Below are 25,143 nucleotides of genomic sequence, written 5' to 3'. Positions count from 1 at the left end.
AGGTCCCAGAACTTTTAGTTAGTAGGTTTTAGTCATTCTTTTTCACCCCAGCACAGATGTCCCCACCAGGCCTTTACAGGTCTGACCAGAGGTTCCCGATGCTTAAGGAGGCAACTAACTCTTAACTCTTCCCTTTCACTCCACTTCTCAAGTTGTATTCGACCTCCAGAGGCCAAACTACACGACTCAGCAGGCTAATGGAGGCGATGAGACGTTTATTTGAATTAATTTCATTATTTTTCTTTTATCTCAGTCGACGGTTTTATTTTCAAAAGGACTTTTGCTCTTTTAACTTGAAAAGACCAAACAGGAAATTGCACGCGGAACAATCTCAGACTGTTTCACTTTCCCCACGGACTTTACTTTTCTTTTCCCAACGATCTACAAACGGCTTCCACAGCCGTCCCCTGCAGAAGCGCGAGATTCATTCAGCTGAGGAGCACGAGCTCCACATCCCTGAAGAAGAAGGACGACGTTCATCCCGTCGAGGCAGCACGAGAAAATCCGCTGCTTGTCCGGTCCAGCGGCCGAAGACCGCTTGAGAGACCACGTGATTCACTGGCCCAACGCGCACGCACACCGCGAGGGTGGTACAGTAGGAGGCTTTATTGCCTGGGCAGATTTTAGTCTAATACGTAGCGTATTGTTTTAATACTTGAGTGTATTTGTTTTGTATGAGACCGCTGAGTCTCCAGTGTTTAGCGGCGATTCGCCACATCCGGTTTCCGGTTACGGCCTTGTGCCACAGTTTTTAAGCGCCGTGAGCAGCGTCTCCAGCTCATTGTGACCGTTTGAACAACTTTAAAGAGACTTTACCGTCAAACCTCAGCACACAACGCCGCTTGGGTGCTGAGTGGTAAAGTAAATGTAATTTGTCTCTGACGGTGCTTTTAAGAGCTTTGCTCTCTCCTTGTATGCTCTCTCTCTCTCCTTCTAAACCGACCTATACACACATCCGATCTGTATTTAGAATACAGTTCATGTAACATAGTTAAATCTATATTCAGAGAGGCTGGACACATCTGGAAGCCATGCGGCCGAACGCCAAAGCAGAGACAAAGAATTCTCTCTGGCTGAAAATCCCTTTGTGTAATTCATGTGACGACCACCAGTGTGAGATCCGGCCACATGGTGTCATTAACATAGACTCCATTTTGAATAACGCAAGTTAAACCACCATTTTTAATCTCTTATTGCCACGCCTCCTCTCTCCCTCTCCTCCCATTCTGGCTCTAAATTCATAACGGCTCCGCCATCTTGTTTTGTAGTCAATCCGCCATTTTGAGAGTTTTTAGGCCTTGATTCCACGAATCATGATCGGCCGCCATCTTAGATGACACACACACACACACACACACACACACACACACACACACACACACACACACACACACACACACACACACACACACACACACACACACACACACACACACACACACACACACACACACACACACACACACACACACACACACACACACACACACACACACACACACACACACACACACACACACATAAATAGTGATAAGCGGCTGCTGTTGTTATCTTAAATATGGGAGTTTGTTAAAATGATGAATCATTAAATAACACTAACTTTATTTCACATGCACACACAGACACACACACACAGAGAGACACTTTGACACAGACACACACCGAGAAAGACATACATAGGTAGACCGCCGGTTTTACATGTATTTTCTGAATTGTGATAAGTGCTGCTGCTGTGTTTATCTTTGAAATATCGGAGCTTGTTAAAATGATGAATCATTGAATAACATTATAACTTTATTTCCCCTTTTTAATAAATGCTTTTGTAATTAAAGTATCTGTAGTCTGTGATTATTTGTGCATATGTATGTGATTGCAGCTGGATTATGATTGCCTGTGCTCGAACTTAGAAGCCTTCACTGTTAATTAAATAATTATTAATATTAAATATTGAGATTATTGATTTGACATTTATCATTATGAGACTGATATTTTATAGATTGACTCGTTGGTCCCTGTTACCAGGGTGGTGCCCCTCTACGATAAGTTATGGCCTTATCATTTTTAATTATTTTGAATAAATAATCGTTTATTATTTTAATAACCATATTTCATGATTAGTTATAATTAGCCAACGTCAAGTCTACCTACTATTGCACAACAACAACGAGCCAGAGCGTTACCTGATCTGAAGTCTGCTCACATACAAACCTCTCGTCTGTTTCTCCCTCACACATACACACAGGGGGATCTGGCAGTGCTGTGTATCAGTATGGAGACCAGCTGGTGTTACTGTATCACCTCCTACACATCACTTTGTGTGGACCATAATCAGGTCGCACACACACGCAAACACACACAGACGTTATGAAATGCGATTTGACGATTGTTCTACCAAACTTTAAGCAACATTATGCAACTACTTAACCTTAGACAGCTTCCAAATCACTTTGATACTACAGTGACTTGATCCGTCCGTACGATCTCTCATGAAATGTGCCCAACTGAATTAAAGTCCTTTACTTAAAATATCAGAATCAGGCCCAGCACGTTCAAGAGTTTTAAACTGTTGATCAGTTAAAAAGCATCTTTGCTATTCAGCGAGAAAACTTAAAATATCAAGAATTCTAAATAGAGTTTGGTGTGTTTGTTAAAAGTACAGCACTGGGATCATGAGGAATACACATCGGAGCCCATGTTTCAGTTCAGTGAGTGGAACCCCACAGTTGGAGCTCCAGTCAGAAGAATGATAGACTTTGTTTCTTAACGTTTAAGCACTCGATGCCCAGGATTCAATACCACTTGTGGCTGCAGAGGCCGCTGTAGCTCAGATAAAGTGTTGCTTTGAGAGAATTTGACATTGGCCATCCTCTTTAAAATTATACTTTAAACTTATAACCGTTTAATCCAAAAACCCAACTTGATCATTGCACTTTTAAACAATTTATTCAGAAATACCTCCTGTGTCAACCTTAGCTCTTGAATATAGTAATGGTCAGTTTGTTTTAGTATAGGCCCCAAAAGTACTTGCTTGCAAACCCAAAGGTAGTTTTGGTCAATATAAGTATTTCTTAAGTTTGCTGACATCTCACAAAGGATCGAACGTTTTAACCAGCCATCCAATCCCTGACTTCCTACTTTGCCATGTCATAACTACTTTTTTTTTTTAGCAGTATTTTTTCGACCTTTACCATGATTTGATGAATATTAAGTCAAGTATTTTACCCTCCTTTTAGTGCTGGTTTGTGCCCAGAGGTGTGAGATCTGGCTCTTTAGCTGCTAAATGGTCACCATCTAGTTGCTAACTAGTTGCTAACTAGATGTCTGAGCTAGTTACTAGTTACTTACTTTGTCTGAGTTAGTTTACTGGAAACAGCTGTCGATCATTGTTCATTTTTGTTTGGAAATTTTAAGTTAAAAATGCGTGATTATTACATCAGTATTCTCCCTGGCAAAAGTAACTACCTGCAACTTCACTTCTGACCAAAGCTGTCGAGATGATGCATCTTGTCGCTGATTAAAACAGCAGGTCTCTGTGACATCCGTGGGAGGAAACATGTTAACTTGTTTTTCTGCAGGGTGCACTCTGCTTACCTACGCCTACACACAGGCAGGGGATCCACAGGCTAATTAACAGACTATTACTCTCCTGCTCTCTGGAGTCACTGTGTGTCCATGTACATGTTTGTGTGTGTGTGTGTGTGTATGACTAAACCTCGTTACAGCATCATCTGAGCTGCGGAGGGCCAATAACATGCAGCACACACCCCTCAATCTGTTCACACAGACTCACCTACACCCACACATGCAATACAAAAGCTTGAGGTACTATGTGGTGTCAAGTGTTTTATCTGACTAACCAACACTACCTTCGCCACATACCTGGTACAGCTAAAGTACACGTGTATGAGTACCAAACCTCTGAACACATGCAAATAATTCAGATATGCATTCATTTTACACATGTTGTAGGTGTCACACCGACTCTGCGGGCCAACTGCGGCCCGCCATCCTTTAATTGGCCCGCATCAAAGTCTAAAAATAAAATATATAAAAACAACAATTTAGCAGCACTTTAATGGCCCCTACTTATAGCACTTTGTTTTGCTACATTTTGGAGAAATTCTACTTTCTTGATCCTGGTTGCTCTTGATTTGTACCCTCAGGGTTGATGCACTTATTGTAAGTCACTTTGGATAAAAGCGTCAGCTAAATGAAATGTAATGTTATATAATAGACTATGGCCCACTGTATTGTACTTCTCTTGCCAGCTTTCCCTCCGAACGCCTCCATGCCCTGAGCGACGCGATTGAGTCGCACTGTCAACAGTCCGCTCCAGGGCAGGGTCGGCGTGGCGGCGTGAGTGGCCCAAACCTTTGTCGTTTTTTCTGTATGTGGCCCTCGGGACAAAAAGTTTGGAGACCCCTGATCTAGATGTATGAGGTGCCAAAAATATACAAATTTTGGTGAACCTCTTTTATTCTAATAAGCATGTAGACAACAAATTCTATGTTCCCGGGCATGTGCACACAGTATTGAACTGTAAGGTGCAGTATGATGATGTGGCCTTGGATACAGCTTGCCGCATACATTGTGCATTAGTTAGGTTATTCATTTGACACCTCATATATTCGGAGCACTGCAGCAAACACCTACAAGCCTAAATCTAGAATTTACAGCAACTCATCGCAACAGTGCTGTGATACTGCAGAGGATTTTATTTTAAGAAACTGGTTCCACCTCCCCGTATCCATTTCTCAATGTCACTGTTTGAAGAATGGCCTTGCTTCTGCTTTTTTCCCAAGGATGACAGCACTTAAAGGTGACTCACATATTCTATAGTTCCTATATAAAATCTTATTTGTTTTATTAAGTAGAAAACATTGTTAAGTGCTGTGACCAAGGAATGTTTTTTCACAATGATATCTCAAAATAAAGGTGGAGGATATTATATGGATGAATCTTTATTTATGATAATACACTTATTTTTGTATCATAAAGTCAATGTGTATTACTACATATTACTTCAGTAGAAGGAGGTAACTACAAAAACTTAAACAGCCTTGCAGTGGTTTCTCACTTTATTCCGATTGTAATTTTTTTTGTTCAATCATAAAGTAATTTGTCCTCCATTTGAAGCTATAGTTTTTTTTTTTTAGAATTATTTTTTGGCATTTTTATGCTTTTATTGATAGTGCAGAGAGAGACAGAGTTGAAATGGGGCAGAGAGGGGAGTGACATGCAGAAATGACCCAGGCTGGAATCGAACCCGGGTCCGCTGCTGGCCTAGGCCCATGGGGGGGACGCCCTACCAACTGAGCTAAGGGCGCCCCTATTTGAAGCTATAGTTGATGCTGAAAGTAGCTTTGTGCAAAATAGTTTTAAACAGATATCTGAAAGAGATGTGTTTTCAGGTCAGCTGACCTCCAATTCAGAAATGCTTCTTAGGAAGTTGAACTCATCAGGACAGGGACTCTAGGGCTTATTTGTTTATTCTTTATCATGACGTCAGTTTATTTTCTTTTGTCTGCAATTAAAAAAAAATTATATTAATGTTATAAATCTAAACAGAGCAAAGACTGTACAGTTACGTTAATAATTTATGAAAGTTTTTTACGCAATCAGGGGAAAAATTTATGGAAACATTCATATTAAAACATACACAGAACATACAGCACACACAAGTAGACACATGGCTACCAGCATTGGCATAGAAACACAACCCTGATGAGAATTGGATAGATGCTGTGAAATGATAATGTGATTACTTTTTCCAAAGATGTTTTCTAAAAATAATCATGTAAGTGTGTGCGCATGTGTTATGCATGTTATAGATATCTATATATAGCATGGTTGTTGAATGTGATGGTAGTGGTCACCATGACAACTCCAAACCTCTACATTGAAAAATCTCAGCGATGCTGAAAAACTAATGAAACTTTTCAGAAATTAACCTGACAAGGTGCAGTAAAAAAAAAAAACCTCACATTTTGTTTGACAGAGAACTATGTACAAGACACATATCAAACTGATGCACAATTACTGTAATTGGAAATAGTATTTTTATATTATCTTTTAATGATAAAAAAACAACGATATTTTGTGGCAACAACTTCTAAATACTTATAAGTGTCTTAATTAAACTTCACTCCATATGTCTTCATATTTCCATTCATAGATTTCATATTGAGGATTATGGCGTCACATGGATTTTAAACTCCCACTCACTTCATTATTACTTTATTTGCTCGCTTGTTGGGCTTTTTTAACTCTAAACTGATTCACTGCTAAATCATAAAATGGTGTGTCTTTTTAATATATTTATGGAGAAAGTAAAATAGAAAGAGGGTGAGGAATTTCAAAGAAACTTTAAGAGCAAAGCACATCTTTGAAAATCAAGAAAATAAAAGTATGGACATGAATACAATGTATAAAATTAATAAAAAGAAGAAAGAATGAAAAATGTAGGGAAAGAAATAACTCAGTGATTGGTGATGAAAATAAATCAATGCGGTAGAAAGAGAAGGAAAATGGGGATCTCGAACCAAGGGAAGGGGGCAGGCGTCCTGGTGACGGTTGTTATGGCGACGGAGGGATAGACGCAGGCGACAGTGGGGGGTGATGTTGTCTCAAGAGAAAATAGACTTGTGAGGAAGATAAACATGTAAATGCGTTTTTTTCCTTCTTCAGACACTTCACTCCCTCCACTTCAAGCCAAGACGACAAACTCAGATTTTCAGCTTTTAGTGCTCGACAGAAAAACTGTGATGTGACAACGTTTCCCCCGAAATCTGATACAGTGGCTCAAAGGGTTCAGAATTTTTTTTTGTATTTGCATATAGAAGCCTATTAACTGCAGTGTGTGCAGGGTCAGCAAAGTTATACAGCTTACTAAATACATAATCACATATCAAAATGAAACAAACAAGAGTGTTGTTTAATAAATGCTGATATGTATGTGTGTGTGTATGTTTAAGTGAATAGATACACACACATATATATTGCCAGAGAAAGTACAGTGTAGAATTTGGTTAGATATGGACACATAATATGTACATTAATAATATAAAAAAAATGAATTAACAGACAACCAGTGATCTGTAGCAGCCAGTGGTAAACAACAGTAGTGGTCAGCAGCAAGGGCCAACTGCAGGTCAGAACAGGCACTGTACTAATGCCCAGTTACCATATGGTAGCTGGGCAAACAAACATATGGTAGCTGGGTCATAGCCACAGTTATAGAAATGAGTTGGAAGGCAAGCATACCTGAACCCCTTTTTGTTGAATGATTAATGGTTCATCATCATCTCACCCTCATACTGATTAACACACTCTGAGAGAGTGCGTGTGTGTGCATATGTGTGTGCGTCTTCACAGGTCTGAAAAAACAACACATACTCGCAGTGATGAGCAGCAGATCTCTATAGACTAGAGACTTCACAGGTTTAAATGCTTCTGGCCACAGGCGTAAAGAACTGCACTGTCAGGTGAACCTCAAACATTCTTATGCATAGTTTCCAGGATATTTGTTTAGGCAGCCAAAAACCTGTGCATCTAGGGCTGAAAATGATCATTCAAATAATAAAAGCAAAAAAGCAACAATTTTATGATGCGCTTGTGTAACCTCTAACTATGGCCAAGTGATAAAACCCAAACCAGGGCACACCAAACCCATTTGTAATTCTACACTTATGAGTGTGCTTCATTTAAATTATGCATAACCCAGCCTCTGACCCTGACTTTAACCTAATTCTAACTTTAACCCTTAAACCAAGTTTTAATTCTAAAAGAGCCAGCACATTTTGTACTGGTTCTGTATTTGAACATCTATATTTCAATTTAGTACAAACACAAACGGAAGAGGATGCTCACACACTCCGAGTCAAAGAGTGAGAGCGTTAATAAGGAAAAGAGAAGAAAAAGCTTTAGACTACAGAAAACGTCTTATTCCTGCTGTTAAATCTCTCAATCCGTCTCGAATCCGATGAAAAAGCACGGAGGTAAATGTTATGTGTTTTGTGTATGCAATCTGAGACAAGTTGTTTACTAGGTGCTTTCTGATTGCGCTGCCCCGCCTCCCTCCATCTCTTTTTTCATATCCTAACTAGAATTGCAGCCCTCCAGTCGCACGCCTCCGCCAAACAGTCAGGTTGCAGGAAATTGAGTCACGATCTCTCATTCTGTTCCTTAGCAATGACAATTTACATTGGCAATAAAATTGCAGATAATTTGAAGCCGACCTTTGACTTATTGGATATAAAATGTCATCACTTCATCATTTTATAAAGTTAAACTACAAATTATTGTTTTGTGAGGTTGTGAGACATTAGAACATCTTAATCTTCTGAGTTCATTCTATTGTCCAAGTCATGGCGGCAACATTAATATGATCACTTCATTGACACACTAATAACAAGGAATAATTCAGATGTAGCTACAGAGCGTCAGTACAGGACAAGAGAACAGCCCATTCCAGACAGGTAGGTTTAGAACAACACTGCACTAGTTTGTACAAAACTCCTCCATGGCCTTCCCTGAGATATCACGTTCACCAAAATGGGAACGACAGGTGGGAAAACCTGAAATGATGACGCCTCTGACTGCGGCTGTCGTCAGTGACGAGCCACAAAAAATAATTCCACAGGAATTTCTCTCCAGAATTAGGTCAAAGACTAACTCCACTTCAGTTATCCAACTGAAGTTTCAAATCTTTCCTCCTACACAGAAAAAAACCACTCCTCTGGCACACACACACACACGCGTACGGACACACACACAAGCACGCATCTAATAAAACTAATAGATGATTCATTGGGTTATGCAACACATACTGGCAACAGAAGACATGGGGGGAGGAGGAGACAGGAGAAGGTTGAGGAGATTTTTTTTCTCCTGAGGGAGGACAAGCGGTCAGAGGCTGCTGAGCTGGTCTGTCACATATGTGGACGTAACAGCGGTTCAGTTTGATCCAACAGCAACATTAAAAAGAAAGAGAGTCTGCACATACATTTTGATATGTCTGGAAAATGAGGAAATGGAGAAATAAGAGGCTTTAGATCGTTCTCTGAGTAGAAGTAAACTCGGAAGTTTGTCCTCGATTCATGTTATCGTGGCCAAAATGTGTCAACATCTGTCTCTTTACACATAAATCTTTGTGTTTTAAGTAATCTGTTTTTTCTATTGGGGTTTCCTTGTGCTGTTCAACACACAGTTTCAGACATTTATGCTCCATCCATAACTGTTTCAAATTAATTTCTGTCCAGTACTTAAGCTTTTATCAGAAACAATCTTCATCCATACCACAGACCTGAAAACTCATATCACATGACTGTCCCCCCAGATTAAAATGCAGCCTCCAAACTTCAGTTTTAGGCGCCAATTTGTGCTCAACACTAGATACACAAATGAAAACAAAGCCTACTGTTCGTACTCTGTGTTCATTTCGTCCGCGTTTGTGCACGTCTTCTGACAGTTAACGAATACAGACAAAACAGATTAACTGGAGCAGTACCACGAGAAATCCTAGGGAGGGGGGGGGGTGCAGCTTAGCTAATAGGTCAAGCGAAACAACCACAGAACTTTACAAGGCCGAGCGAGATATGGTAAGAAACTATATGATGTTAATTAAAAAAGGGACCAATCGTCTCCTTTTGCTCGTTCTGAAGAGCAGCATTCTCACAACTTCTTCAACTAGCGTCATGTTTTTTGTCGTCAAAGAAACTCTCCACTCTGTGCTGCCCTCTAGTGCATTTATTGCTTAACAACCAGGTCAACATAAAGGACGCATGGAAGTATGTGACGGATACATCGCTTAAAACGGACACACATTTTTGTCAATAAATGCAACAGAAATTACTCTAAAAACTAAAAGAAATTGTAACTGTGGAAAGTTTTTTCACTTTTGTTTTATATATTATGAACTATACTATATTAAATACAGTTGTATGGAACTGCTTCAGTGCTTCACCCTGCAGCATGACGAGTGGATGAAGTAAACTGATATACAAACTACCTTAAGGATCCCTCCATGGTTCTCATTTCTGGTAAATTGTAAAAAATACTGGGAGCAACAGGACTCACCAGGTATCCGCTCATCCTCATCGTCTCCGTCGTTGTCTTCATCGCTGATGTAACAGATTGCCATCTCCCTCTTCCTCCCATTCAGCTGCCCCTCTTCTACATCAGACATCCTGACCTGCAGGCTGCTGCTACCTCAGCATGGCAGGACCACACACACCTGCAGCATAAAGCATAAAACCCGATATTCTATTTTAATTTCAACAGCAGAACTCATATCGATAATATATTTTTTTCTTCCAGAGGGAAGGAAATGCATCAGAATATTTTCTTCCTGCCACATAATACATGAAGTTCTTCTCCAGGATTTTTGATTTATTAAAAAACAAGAAAGGAACATTTCAAAATCCATCTGAGAGAGAGTGAGACGTAACCAACATTATCATGACCTGCGGATGAAAGACAGCAGCAAATGTACCACTGAGAGACGTGAAGGGCTCTCAGGAGTTTTTAAGATGCTTTTAAAGCCCCAGCTCTCAGCAGCCGCAGCAAAATTACACACTCATTACTTCAGGTTTTTCCTCTGAGCTGGACTTGAAACGAGAAAGTCCAGCTCAGAGACTTACAGGGAAAAGGCATGGCGGTAGCCTGTGTTAAAGAGAAAACACAGGCTACCACCATGCCCTTCATTTTCATCTGCGGTTTAGTAAAAGCAAAGTTTTGTTCCCCTTTTGTTTTATAGCAGACTTATTATGTTACGTATACAAGAGCCATGATCGCTATTTTAATGTCAATTTTACAAAAGGTACAGGCGAGAACACAAATATCATTATTACAGATATCATAATCGACATCAACAGTATTGAAGACCTGAAAATACAGAAATAATGGCAAAGAACAAAGATTCTCCACAAGACAATGATATGAATAACATTAATTCATCGAGGTCCGTCAGCAAATTGCTGCATGGGCCTAAATATACCGACCAAAAAAGGAGAATTGTGATCTAAGCTGTCTCTAATGGTTAAAAACAAAGCCTTAAAATTGTAGTCACTCCCACTCAGATGAGGCCAGACACACAGTAATATCACAGCAAGTTTTACTTTTGATCAGCCCCCAGCTCACCTTGCATAACGTTACACAGCAGATTACACAACAGGTATTTCCAGCCAACTTGAAACTTTGTTCCGACCGGGCGGTTTTACAGGCCTCATAAATCAAACAGAGCTAGACTTCATGGACTCGCTGCTCCTCTGAAAACCAGTAACCAAGGACCTGGTGAACTTCTGATTTACTTTGACGCTCTGGTCTCCCGAAAAACACAGATGTGTGTATGACCTCAGACGCCACGGATAGCTGCAGAATTGTAAACCTGTAGAATAGGGCAGGGTAGCTTGGATGATGGCAGCAAGGTCATGAGCAGAAATAAACAGCAGGCTCTCGTTACATCTAATTTTTTGAAAACCTCCTTAAAATCAGCTCAAGGACTGAGTGAAAGGGCAACACACATCACACAGGCAATCACTGCTGCAGCACTGATCCTCATCAAGGCAAACATACTGTTGATGTCTACCACAGAATAAAATGCCTTAAAGACACTGTGGTTTCTTTTCTCATTTTATATGAACCAAACCATCCTGCTCTACCTCCTCCCGCGTACATTTTATAGGGAAGCAACCACGTAAATCTACCTCCATGTAATGGTGTGAGAGCCTGTACCATTATTATAGTGATCAACATTATCATGGTTATCAGTTTTATCACAACAGTGTTAAAATGTGCTGAAAAGTTTTTTATCTTTGAAGAATAAAAAGAAAATCTATAAAACTATGAATAATGATCCCAATGGTATAAAATGTACAACATGAACATTGAAGGAAGGATTTAGTTGCTGAGGAAGCTTTTTGTTTTACAATCAAAACATCCCATAGGGCAAGTTTAAAGGGGACATATAATGAAAATTCCACTTTTGTAGTGCTTCTACACGTTAATTTGGGTATCTGGCATAACTACCGTCCCAAAAATTCTGGAAAAAAACAACTCCCGCGATTTGTTGTGGTTCCTCTATGTCAGAAACTATACGATAGAGTCAGCGAATGGGAATACGACCGAAATAAACGTCATAGCCATACCATGCCCATGTAGGGAGTCTCGCTACATGGCCTTGGACGAGCGAGCTAACGCTAGCCGGGCTCCACCGGCCCGATTAGCTTGCTGCTGCTACCCGTCAGTTTCCAGTCAGACATTTAAGTGGCCGCATAAACAAGGGACCCCCGGGACACCTCTAAACGTTGACTCAACAGTGTTGAAGGATGTTGCTGCTGCACCAGCTCAAGCTCCCACTGCTCCAACTGCGGGGCTGCGCTGGGGAGCTAGCCAGGCCTCGGCCACCAGCTAGTCAGGTGGGCCGAAGCTAGCCAGGCTTCGGCCCACCTGACTCTGGTTCAAAAAGAAATGGTTGCAAATTTTTATCTTCGTCTCCAGTAGCCATATTTCTACAGAGGTAATGGATAGGGTAAGTTCCTTAAACTTAAAGGAACTTGTACAGACACAAACCTGTTAAGTAAAAGCAAAATTTGAGAATATAGGACCAAAAGTTCAAACCTCTACAGCAGTGAATTCTAACGCCACAATGTTACAGTGATAACGTGAGGATCATTTTGCATTTCTGATCCAGCACAAATGAACCTGCTGTGAAAACAAATCCTGAGTAATTTCTTGCAACAGGACACTTTGGTACTTTGGGTGTTTATTCTCACACTCTGTTGCCCACAAGAGTCAGAGACCATGACACGGTTTCCAACCACAGATGAACCACTGCTGGGAAAGTACACTACAGTTAAACGGGGAACAAGCACATACCGTACTTGGATCAGTGACACCCTTATGTAACATCAAATGTCAGGGATGTGGTGACTGCAGAATTTGGCTGGGAAGTCTTTTTGTGTGTCTGTCAAGGGTGGTGGGTGAATATACAAATTGATCATCTGCGACTAACACTGCTGTGCTCGTAAGTAGAGGGTATTAGTAAATGTTAGTACTACTCCTGAAGATATTCTCTTTAGAAAGTTAAAGTTGGAGTAAGCACATGCTGTCTTCCATGCTCAAGTGACCAAAGTGGTACAGTCCGGCCGAACTGAGACAGCTGACCAAAATTAGATCACTTTATCTGCGATCTGCTGCCAACCCCTTAAGAGCCGGATCACAGCCTGACGTCCTCCAGCAGGGGCATACTTAACGACTATTCCAAAATTCACTGAAAAGCTGCTTTCAGACATGCTCTGTATTTCCTATGGAGGAGGTGCATGTGAGTAAGCACTGCAGTCTCTGCGTTATTTCCCCGCCTGACCTTCTAGTATTAAGTCCGTAGATATCCATGAGAATTCGATGTTTAAGCACAACAGGGAATCCCCTTGCTGGATTCAGAGTGAGCAAGTTGGGGGGTTTCATGATGCTTCTAACGGGAGATTGACGCAAAAATAAAACAAATATATCTCACAGCATCATACACGTAGATGAGACAGAAGAAGATGAAGAGAGAGTTTGTGGCGAAAAAGAGCCGCCGACGGTGTCTGTGTGCTGTGGAAGCTCCGGATTTTACACTCGCAGGTCATGTCTGAAAACGGCTTGAGTTTGAGCGCAGGGGTTTTGAATGAGAGCATTCAAACTTATGAACATTAAATCAAAAAAGTCCAGCTCTCAAATTTAAGATTGATCTCTTGAATATAGACAGGGAAAACCTCCATATTAAAGCAACATTTCACTTAAGGCCGGCGCATGCTTCCGCAACTGCGTCGGCGGCTTTTCACGCAGCTGTGTTGCAGGACTCTTTGTCATTCATGCTTCCCCAAGCTTCCCCAAGCGCTGCGCGTCTTATAAAGCAATTCCCATCCAGAACACTAGGCGGAGTAATGTTTTTTGTCGAAGATGACCTTAGAGACGCCTTCTTTCTTCTTCGTTGATTGTTTATTTACATAGCCACTCCGTCTCCTCGTAGCCTTTTTCTGGCGGACAAATCCACCAGTCAGTGACGGGTTATCCAACTGATCATACTGTAACGGACTGGGTTTATGGTTATGTGTGTTTTTGACGTTGTCAGTAAAACACTGTGTTCAAGGAGTATTCTGATATCCTGGGGTCTGTGAAGGGGTCAGGGGTGGGACATGTGATTGCTTGGACCGATAGGATGGGGTTGTTCGGGGAAGACAGTCTCTCATTGGCTGTTTGTGTTGATGAGCAGGAGTTAATGAGGAAGTGGGGTTGTTGTGGAGGTGAACGAGAACGGAGGGAAGCGAAGAGTGACATGTCCGTGTAAAGATTAATAAAAGTTGTTAAACTACAAAGAAGTTCCTTGTCCTCTGTACACGAGGACGTTACAATACTTTCGAATCTCTTCTGCCAAACGCGCTTCTATTTGGTCCATATTCGTTCTTCTAAATCTTCCTTTGTTTCTGCCGGTATTATGTGGCATGAAACCGGAAATGTGACTCCGGAAAGGATGTAGTTAGCAGACCAATCACATCCCTTGCGGGCTGCGGGAGGCTTGCGGAGCTTTGCCGTCTAGTTAGAAAAATTGGGCGAAGCGCATAAGCACGTAAGAAGAGATACATAAGCACGTAAGGGGCCCGGAAGGGCTCTTGCGCTTGCGGGGCCGTGAAAACGCAGAAGCATGCGCTTGCCTTTACACTACACATACTGAAAAGCAGATCACATAAAACTCCCACAGAGACACAGTACAGCTTGATATTAACCTACATAACTTGGAAGTCACATTCAGCCAAAAACTACTTGGATTCATTGGCCTCATGTGCTGGGTAATATAATATAGCAGAGGCAAGCAGGCCAAACTGCTCTGGTCATGTCAGGCCGTCCCACTGTAAAATATCTGTTACATAACGTACACTTCTCTGAAGGTTTGGCTGCTCTGAGCGGCTCCATGTAGGTCACAAATATTCTGTTTCTTCTTACCTGACATGACTTTACGGTAAAATATGTATTCAGATGCAACAGCCCGGCCATAATTCTGAGAAAATTACATTTCACGTTTCTCAAAGACCATTTATTGATGCATGCCATCTCCTGGGTGCAGAAAATGATACAAACATATTAAGATCTAATGAAATCGTTCACCACAAATTAAAGCCGAGAATCTGCCAAAAGGGCTGAGCAGAAATCCATGACACAATTTTAAAAAGCCTCACAGATGTAAGATATACTGCAGGGCTGTTACAAAGCGTTACATTATGTTCTGCAGGTAAGTGTGTTGTTGAATGAATCCTTTGCAACAAGATGTTTTGGAGCTCCCCTACAAACGCCTCGATGTGTTGCCTTCGGCTTTGCACTGATCTGACACACTTTCTGCTCCACAGGGAGCGGCGCAGGTGAAGCTTATTGTTCAGAACAAGAGAGCTTACAAATGGAACCGGTTGGGAAATTAAATGAGACAAGAGCAACTTTCATGTTGTTTTTGATACAAAGACGTTTTAGATGAAACCAAACAACTGAACCTGAGACGTTTTGGAATTCAAATGCCCATTTTGTTCACAGTACAACTCTAACTTAGAAGACAGTGCTGTTGTCTTCTAAAACAACTTAAAGCTATCAAATCCTCTCAGACGACACTTAACTCCACTGTTAAGCAGACTGAAAACAACCTGCTCCATTTCTGAAGCATGTACAGGTGTGTTTGCTTGAGATTCATTTTAAACAGAGGCAAGAACAAAAGTGCACACTGTGCTTTGGGGTGATTAACGGTTCAGTGTGTAGAATTTAATGAAGTGTCATGTTGCAGCTGAATACCCCTCACCTCAACCTCCTCTTCCAAATATAAAAAAAGAACACGTGGCAGGCACTGTAGAGAGGACCTGCTCCTGATGTAAATATATAGCATTTAAATATAAAGTGTAAAGAATAAGTACAATTTCGATGAAACACAAAACTTCACTAGTATTAATTTATATTCAATTTCTGCCAATAGATGCCTTTCACCTTAATCCTACACAGTGAATCTTTAATGAGATGGTTATAAATTTAGAACAGACTATTTCAATTCACCCATTTATTTTCTATACCACTTTGAGGGTCGCTGGAGCCACAGCTGACATTGGGTGAGAGGCGGGGTATAACCTGGACAGGTCGCCAGCAAATCACAGGGCCAATATATAGAGACAAAAATACATTCTCACCTCTGCTCAATTTAGAGTCTCCATTAACCGACTCCTAATCTGCTTGTCTATGGACTGTGGGAGGAAGCCGGAGAACAGTCAAACAGACTCAGACACTATTTCCCCCTGATGAAAAAGACTGATGAACTTGTTTACGGTTTACAGGTTAAAAAAGACACAATGAAGACTGGAAACCCTTTTCATCAGATGAGTAACTCAATGAACCGAGCTCTCTTTTCAGCAGAATCCCATCTTTTTATAGATCTATGAACACAGACAGGACCTATATCGTTAAACATGCTTGCGGTTTCCACAGTAACCAGTGAAGTCACCAAATCGAGCACATATTTCATGATCAAATAACTGAATTGATGAGACTTCCAAACTACTGTTAATGTGCAAAGACAGAGCTTTTACCATTCATTATTCACACAGGGTGAGTTGAAGACTTGAACAAAAAAGTAAACATTCCTGCTCTACCCCTGCATCCTCTTACCTTACATAACCCCCTAGAGCAGGGCCAGGAGCGTTATCCACAGATCTCTGATTGAGCCAACATTACATTGTGGGAGCGTTTCTCGCGACAGGGCCAGGCGAGGCTATCAGCAATTTAAATTCTCTGAATATGGAAACGGGATGTTAATGAGGGCAAAATGTGAGGGTAAGAATAAAGAAAAGGGAAGCATGAAAGATGATGGACAAAGACAAGAGATGTGAGAGAAGAAGGTTAAATAAAAAAGGGATTGGGGGAGGGGAGAAGACTAGTCTGTCTGGTGTCCTAAAAACACCCCCCACCTCGTGACCAAACGGGGGGGAGGGAGATAACCTACATTTTTCCAGAAAAAAAATAGGACACCAATACTACACATGTGGAATCTTGTCCTGAGAAAGTAATGCACCAGAAGAAGTTGCTGTGAAAATACTCAATTTGGTGTTAAAAGTTAATGATTCATTAACCAATTAATATAAAATAATTAACACACACAAGAATTGAATTTTTATTATTTAAGAATATGAAACCAGAGAAAATATATATATATATATATCTTTTTAATCAGATGTAAAGATTGTAGTGGGAGCACAGACAACAGTGAGTGAAGATCTTTTGCTGGGACAGACTCATTTAAGCTGCTCTCAGACATGCACTTAACTCCGGTTAATCTCCGGACATTTTCCGGAGGGGCTGTATGTGAGGAAGACGATGTCCGAGTGAAAGGCTCTGGACTTGTTCCAAAGTTATAAGACACCAGTAAATAAGTCAAGAGAGCTTTCGCTGATGAGGGCAAATGCAGGAATCGATGTGCTGTTAAAACGACAAAACACATGATCTGAGCAGAAATTCTCTAGCTGAATTGTTCATGTGTAAAGTCTCAAGTCCAGACCCAGATTCTCCACAGTACATGTCTAAAAACAACTATCCAGTATTACAAGTTCAGCACCGGTATTCAGGAATCTCTTTTATTTCCATCTATCCATACTCAGGTCATTTAGTCTGTATTTGTGCACTTCTTCTGACAGCACATGAATACGGACGAAACAGACAAAACAGACAAAACAGAGCAGAACCACAGGAAATCACTGTGGGGCAGTGTAGCCTGTTGTGCAAGCGAGATGACCATAGGACATGAGGAAGACTTTTTAATACAGGCAGAACCTTTTGAGGAGAGACTTACTGAGCTGGTAAGAAACTACAGGTATATTATGTTGCCAAAAAACAGCTACTTTTTCTATTTTGATTTTGAACATTACAACAACCTCCTTCACTGTCAACATGTTGGTTGTCAAAGCTCTCGACTCTGTGCTTGGCCTCTGTTTGATGGATTGATTAACAACTATGCAAATGTAAAGGACATGTGGTAGTACGTGATGTTACATTATTTGAAACAGACATGTCTTTTCAGAGGTAAATGAGCCTATAGTCGACCACAAGCAGCTGGAGCAGACATGAAAGTGGCAGAGTAGGTGGAGTTTTCGATTGCTTAAAAGAGAGACGTTTTGAATCACTGCTAGGCGTTACAAAAGGTCTCCTTGCCAACAATGTTTCCTGGATGGAAGGCTTTGGCTGAGGGGTAGAGTGGTTTTCCTCCAACCAGAACGCCGGTGGCCCGAATACAAGTCAATGCCGAAGTGTCCTTAGGCAAAATGCTGAACCCGGAATGAGCCCTCATAGAAGTTGAAAGCACTGAATAATGACACTCCTTGGATAAAACTGCAGCTGAATGACTTGTAATGTAGTGAATCCAAGCAGAAATCCCATCTCCTACCTTTTATCGTTTCTATTCCTTATACACAGTATTTACCGACTACAAGGCAAACTTCTCCAGAGTGGACAAACTGAGTACTTCTGATATGGAGCTATTGTTTGAGTTTTAAAGTGCCATTTTAGGACAAAAACACATGCAGAGAAGATCGGTGTCCATTGCAAGCATGAAACCCATTGTCAGCATCTTTTTTGATCACACACCATTTCTTTCCACTTTATTTTGCATCACAGCCACAGTGGGTGATTCAGGCAAATGATACAGAGGATTCTTACACAGGAATGAAATGCTTAATGGACCAATACTGAAATACTTGCTCGGCACCCACAGAAACCATGTTATTACCTCTAGAAAGCGCCTGAGAGATTGAGAGAGAGAGAGAGAGAGAGAGAGAGAGAGAGAGAGAGAGAGAGAGAAATAGAGAAAGGTGGGGGTGGGGAGGGAGGAATAAAAATTAATGATAAAGGAGGGGAGACAACAAGAAGACGGCTGCTTGCATAAGCCAACTTACATAAGATCTGCCTAATAATGCTACTGTTCAGCTCGGAAAATGTAAAGTTATACAAGATATGACAATATGGAAGGGCATAGTGCGCACACAAACACATTTAACCTTCCCGACTGTTTAGAGGTGAGGGTCAGTGAATGTCCTGCCAAGGTCTGAGCCTTGACATAGTTCTAAAAAAAGAAACACAAACAGGTCTATGCATCTATTTTAGCGAGGACATTCATTGGCATAATACATTCCTTAGCCCCTTACCCTAACCATCAAAACTAAATGCATACCCCTAGCCATGAAAGTGTTAACCATGAAACAGCCCATTAAAAGTGGGTCAGAAAGTGAGGACCTCACTCTGTAGGTTCATAATGGTCCTAACAAAGACACACATGCACACGGCACGCACGGACGGACTTTACACTTTGAATTAAAGAGCATCGAGCCAAAGTGTGGTCTTTTAAAAAGCTTTTCCCTTTTACCTTAAAAAGAAGTGATTGTGTGAGTTCAGAATGTGTAGACTGTAGATTCAATTTATTTAAGATGGAGTCGTTGAAATGTATCTTTTTAAATGTTTAACCACTTACCACAGATCAATCTCCTCATTTGATTCATTAAGAGCCTCATGGACAGATGACACCCTGCATCCATGTCACTGGACTGTGCTCCACCCATTTCCTGAGTACAGGTCGTATGCAAGTGTACAAAATAAGGAACAATCAAAATCAGCTACGCTTAATATTTACGGTTCTAAAAATGGATATTGTATAACACCCTCCTTTTATATTGGACTGGCTTACAGACTTAGGTCGTCATCACATCCCCCTGCTTGTGTAACAGAATTACACAATAGTGAAGCCTAGTGTATGAGGCCGCAGTGGTGGGGGGTGTGTACCAATCATGTCAGGCTGTTTTCATTCAAAAGGCAACATAACACATTCTCTGTCTAAATACTTTATTTGAAAAATACTCTTTAAGATATGAATTATTTTATAAGTTTTCTAGCATCATCAAATGATTATCTGTTTAAAAAATGCTGTGTTCTTTAATAGATTACAGATTGCAACCTTGTTTCTGACTTTTTTTAAACCTCGTTTCTGAATCTAGAATCTGTTTTTCTATTAGTTATTATTTCCGTGGGCAATTGATAAATATACATTTAGTATGTGTACTGTCTATTTCATAACTTCTATAAAAACACCTGCAGTTAGTGGACACAGTCTTATTCTTGTTCCTTGAAAGATTACTAATTAGGACCTTTCTGATTAACTGATTAATAAATCAACTGTTTTATAGCAACAACTCCAATAGATTCTAAATCTGCCACAGTGTTACATTAACAATCATCAATCTGCTTCAGTTCAGGACCTATATGACATATTTACATGTGACTGTTCAGTGACTGCAGAATTAGCTGTTTTCATAACGAGGAATAAAACACTATTTCAATTCACCTCATCTCAGAGAGTTCAGTCTAAATTTGGTTGCTGTTTCTAATTCAGACGCACTAACCTGTAATTACATTCAACACGTACAAGTCTATTCAGGATTAGCCTGCATTTAATACTTTGACCTAGAGGTCGCGCGCGCGCACACGCACACGCGCACGCACGCACGCACGCACGCACGCACGCACGCACACACACACACACACACACACACACACACACACACACACACACACACACACACACACACACACACACACACACACACACACACACACACACACACACACACACACACACACACACACACACACACACACACACACACACACACACACACACACACACACACACACACACACACACACACACACGAGACCTGGATCAGTGAAAATTCAAACCTGCACAGAAACACTTCAGAGGATATTTTTACATAGGTAAACCCTTGGACCGATCGGAGTTATATATCTAATCCCTGTCCACGTGAGCTCCCTTTAGTCCGCAGCATCTGAAGACAATTTACTAAAGGTAAACAAACTACTAGCTTATCAACAACTGGAGTGAAAAAAAGGGTTTAATTAACTTCTCATGTCAGCGAATAAGGAGGATTTGCACCAATGTAATGGAGGCAGTTACACAAGAGATCAATACTACTAGAATGAGGAGGGGTCAGGAGCCAGCGGGGGAGGGATCAGAAATCAGTTGACCACATTGATACTCAATTGGGTGATGCTTGCTGTTTTCTAGCCAATCAGTGAGGGTTTAGTAGGTTCACTGGGTTTGTTTAGGGTTCACACATGGACATTGTTGGGAAGGGTCTCCTCTGCATAACCCATCTGTGCTACATCGACCCTGTGAGGCAGCTTAAAGACAGCAGTTTAACAGCTTCAGTGTGAAGGGAAGAGGACTTGGCTGAATCCAACAAGTTCAGTCAAAAGGTGGAATATAGGTTCAAATGAAATATACGTTCTAAGACATAAGCAACAAGGCATTTGTCACCTTTTCTTCCAAATGGTGGGAGGTCAGAAAAAAAACAACTAAATCCACATTGATAATACTCAATATCTGTACATCTAATCTAATCTAAAAATGTTAAGGAAGCTTCCCCATAAAAAAATCTAAAGAATGACTCAGAACATTAATCTGAGACCAAGCTTAATTCTGATTCATGGGCGCGCATTGAGGTCATTTTGACAGGAAGGCATTTGCTTCCACTACCGAGATCCAAAGACAGACAAACTGCACTGTCAAACAACTATAAGGTTTATATTCACTTTGACCAACTGTGTCTTCTGCCAGCATTTATCTCCTCTCTCAGGTTTATCAGATGTGTGAATGACAAAATGGCGTGTGGTCTTACGCGAGGAGGGGCACCATGCTGAAGACAGATGAAAATGGATGTGCTGTAAAAAAAGGTATTAATTTGCACTTGAACTGAATCTTTAATGAACTACGGGAGTAATTTCAGGTATCCAACGTTCCCAAGCCAATATAACCTTTTATCTACATGGTTTGTAAATTATTAGATGTTCATCAGATTGACGAAATGTTTAATAGCACTTATTTTGTGGTAAAGAGTTTACGTCTCAACATTTGCAACATTTGTAAAACTGTTAACGCCCTCATAACTGAACACGTTTGTGAATCCACTCCGATCCTCTGTGTCCCCTGAGCTTAATCATCAGTGGAACAAAAACAAAGTCTGCAGAGACTCTGCCTCTATCAGAACCACTCTCATGCTAGAAGGACGAAAAACCTTTGCACGGTTAATGTATTTTTGCAGAAGCGCACTTACAGAAGCCACTGATGTTTATTTTCAGTAACATCAACAAACACACAGAGCAGTAATTTATATGGGACACAGACAAGAAGATAAAAAAGATGACAGATGAGCACAAGTTGTACCTAATGGATACTGATCAACAAATCACAGCCTAGACATATGTGCAAACAAACTGAGAAACAACCATGTCAGAGGAGAGAACCTGGTAGGTCAAGGGTCATTGGACAGACGCACGAAAACATTAAAATGTCGCAATGTTAATGAAACTGAAAAAATGCCTCTGATCTGTGCCCACCTGATCCAGATCTGCACCAATGTTGAATTGTTTCATCTCTGAACAGTAACACATCCTTCCACTAAGTGTGGTGGCAATCTGTACAGGGTTTGTTATTGCTTACAAACAGAGACCAAACCAACAGACTGGGGGGAAAACATAACCTCCTTGGCGAAGGTATTTATCAAATTTTAAATCTTACAATCATAAAAAACGCAACTTAATGCCTACTGTTGTGGACCACTAGAGTCCAAGTGTTTCCCTTGTTGTTTTACAGAATTACTGAAACATAAAAAGGGGGCAGAGTCTCAGTCGCTCCAACTACCTCCTCTCACCCCCCCCCCCCTTCTTTTCGATTATTCAAAGTCTATGGCCATAATCAGAGCAAGTAAAAGTGTTACTAAATCTGTACCTGAATCTGAACTCGTGCTGTGATGTTTCAGTTTTCTCTGAATAGGAGCAGTGGAGCTCAGTCAATCCGCTCTGCCCAGCGTGCATCACTCTCCCCTCGCTGTTTTATAAAAGGAGTGTAGGTCAAACACTCACTGCTGCTCCTATCCCTCAACTGCATGTGTAGGATTTTCAAGCTCAAGAAACAGTAGGAGTCTCTGCATTTTTACCTCATCTCTATCTCATCCTCTTCTTTCTTTACCTCCTAATGTAATATTCAGTTCACAGAACGTTTATCCCAACCTAAATGTTCTACTTAATCTCATGATCTGAGCTCATATCAGGTGGACTTAATTGGACCATATGCTATCTATAGCAGTAACATCTTCACGTCCATACATTCACTGGCTGTGCTCTTTATGCATACACACAGAGCAGACATGTCATCAACAAACAAATTAAACACTGCCCATTGAACAACTCACTGTCTTTAAATAATACATAGGCCGGAGTAGGAGGCCTCACCAGCACAAGTGTATAGTCAACACTCTTACATATTGAATCTTTAATATTAATCTAATTTATCTGCTTTGTATATAGGACTATTGTGCACATATACATGTCATTGATTTTGTTTAATATTTTTCAATATAATATAAAAACTGATTTTTATTCTTATATATCATTTGGTTATTTACACAGCTACAATCCTAGTGTCTTTTTGTTCTCATACTATGCACTAGCTATTATTTGGTTATTATTTGGGTTGCACAGCTGACACCTCCTCAGCGTCAACTGTCCAGTAAAGAGACGCACATCAGGGCTTTCACTTTAATTAAAACTACTTAAGGGGTTTGACACTAATTCAGAGTCCTGGAAGTATGCACTGTGCAGCAGTAAGGTTTATGCACATGGGGAACGATCACTTCTCTTGTGATAATTTTGCATAAATGTAGGTTCTATTCTTTCAACTGACTGGCTAAAGTGATAGAGATGAGGTTTGCAGCCAGTACATGGAAGAGAGACAGAATCTCACCTGTACTTGCATCTCTGTTTAGTCATCGGTATAACCTTCATTTATTCATTTTTATAAAGCTTTAAATGGGCCCTGAATACATCTGAGTCAAAAAGAAATAAAAATCTTACAGCCAGATTTGTTTCACTCAAGTCTTCGTTCGTATGCTGCTTACAAAAAGTTTGAACTTGTCCACATCACACAGCCTGTCTGACTTTAACCAGCCTTGCGCTCCCGCTGTGCAAATTCAGGTCCTCCCATCTCATGAAAACATTAAATCTTATGTGATGTTCAGCTGCCATTAATGTGCACAGATGTCAAGCAGGCCAGCAGAAGTCTCCCCCCTCCATCCCTCCGTCGCCTCGGTGCGGTTCTGTTCCTGTACTCAGCCGCCCGCTGAGCTCATTAGCAGGAACAGACTGGAGGAGCGATGTAGGGATGAAGGGAGGGACAACTAAGAGACAATCACAGAAGTGTCACTAGATCATCCTTTTAGAAATCGTTTAGAGAATCTGGGTTATAACAGAAATAAAATCAAACTTACTAACCTCGATCAGTATTTTAGTAATTAAGAAAAATTGACTTATAGAAATACATAAAATGGCTTGTAACACACCCGCTGCATATTTCCCTTCACACTGAGTTTTATATATTTGACACACTACATCAACATAACGATATGTGACAACTTTGCATTGTATTTCGCAGTTTGCACCCAGATCATCATCTAAAGTAAGAGCTTAGAGTAAATCTCTAAATTAGACTCTAATCTCTGAGCAGTGTTTGCATTAGCACTAACATTTCACAGATCAAAGCATCTAGTCCAGTCAAATCCAGCAAACATGCACTCTAACTTCCACCACTACAGCTATTTTCAGACATTAACTCTAGAGAATGGGTCTGGACTTTCTCCTGAGTTTGCCTTTCACAGATGAAAAACGCAGCAGGAGATTCTGTGCTCGGACTCGATCACATCAACACAGAATTCTGCGACGCGTCCAGGTGACGTGTGGTGCAGCAGGCAGGATGTAACGTATATCTCCCGTAGCGGCGATCACAACACGTTTTTGTCTACAACACATCGACACTGGCATCAGCTCTTATGACCAAAAGTTCTCTTGACATTTTTGTCCGCATCTTCTATATGGCAATTTTTTCTCCCTGTGATATTTGTATTCTTTTAGTTTTTGCGACTGTCGTGTGTTAGATACTTCAGCAACACCGACTCGCGGTGGAAACTCCAGAGCCTCTCACTCGGACATTTGTGTTCTCACATACGGCCCCTCTGGAGAACGGCA

General features: G+C 40.8%; 1 protein-coding gene across 1 annotated transcript in view; it reads right to left on the bottom strand.

The window, feature by feature from the left end:
* LOC133956683 (helicase ARIP4-like) overlaps positions 1-25,143 on the bottom strand; it is a 67,584-nt gene that overhangs the window by 39,424 nt on the left and 3,017 nt on the right. The window contains exon 2 of the mRNA XM_062391935.1: positions 10,078-10,234. Coding sequence (XP_062247919.1) covers positions 10,078-10,186 — 109 coding nt within the window. The 5' untranslated portion in view covers positions 10,187-10,234. The remainder of the gene's footprint in view (positions 1-10,077; positions 10,235-25,143) is intronic.

The sequence above is a fragment of the Platichthys flesus genome, chromosome 7 (assembly GCF_949316205.1).
Source record: "Platichthys flesus chromosome 7, fPlaFle2.1, whole genome shotgun sequence".
Lineage (NCBI taxonomy): Eukaryota > Metazoa > Chordata > Actinopteri > Pleuronectiformes > Pleuronectidae > Platichthys > Platichthys flesus.
Note: the sequence above shows the minus strand (reverse complement) of the source record. Positions and strands in the feature narration are given on the sequence as shown.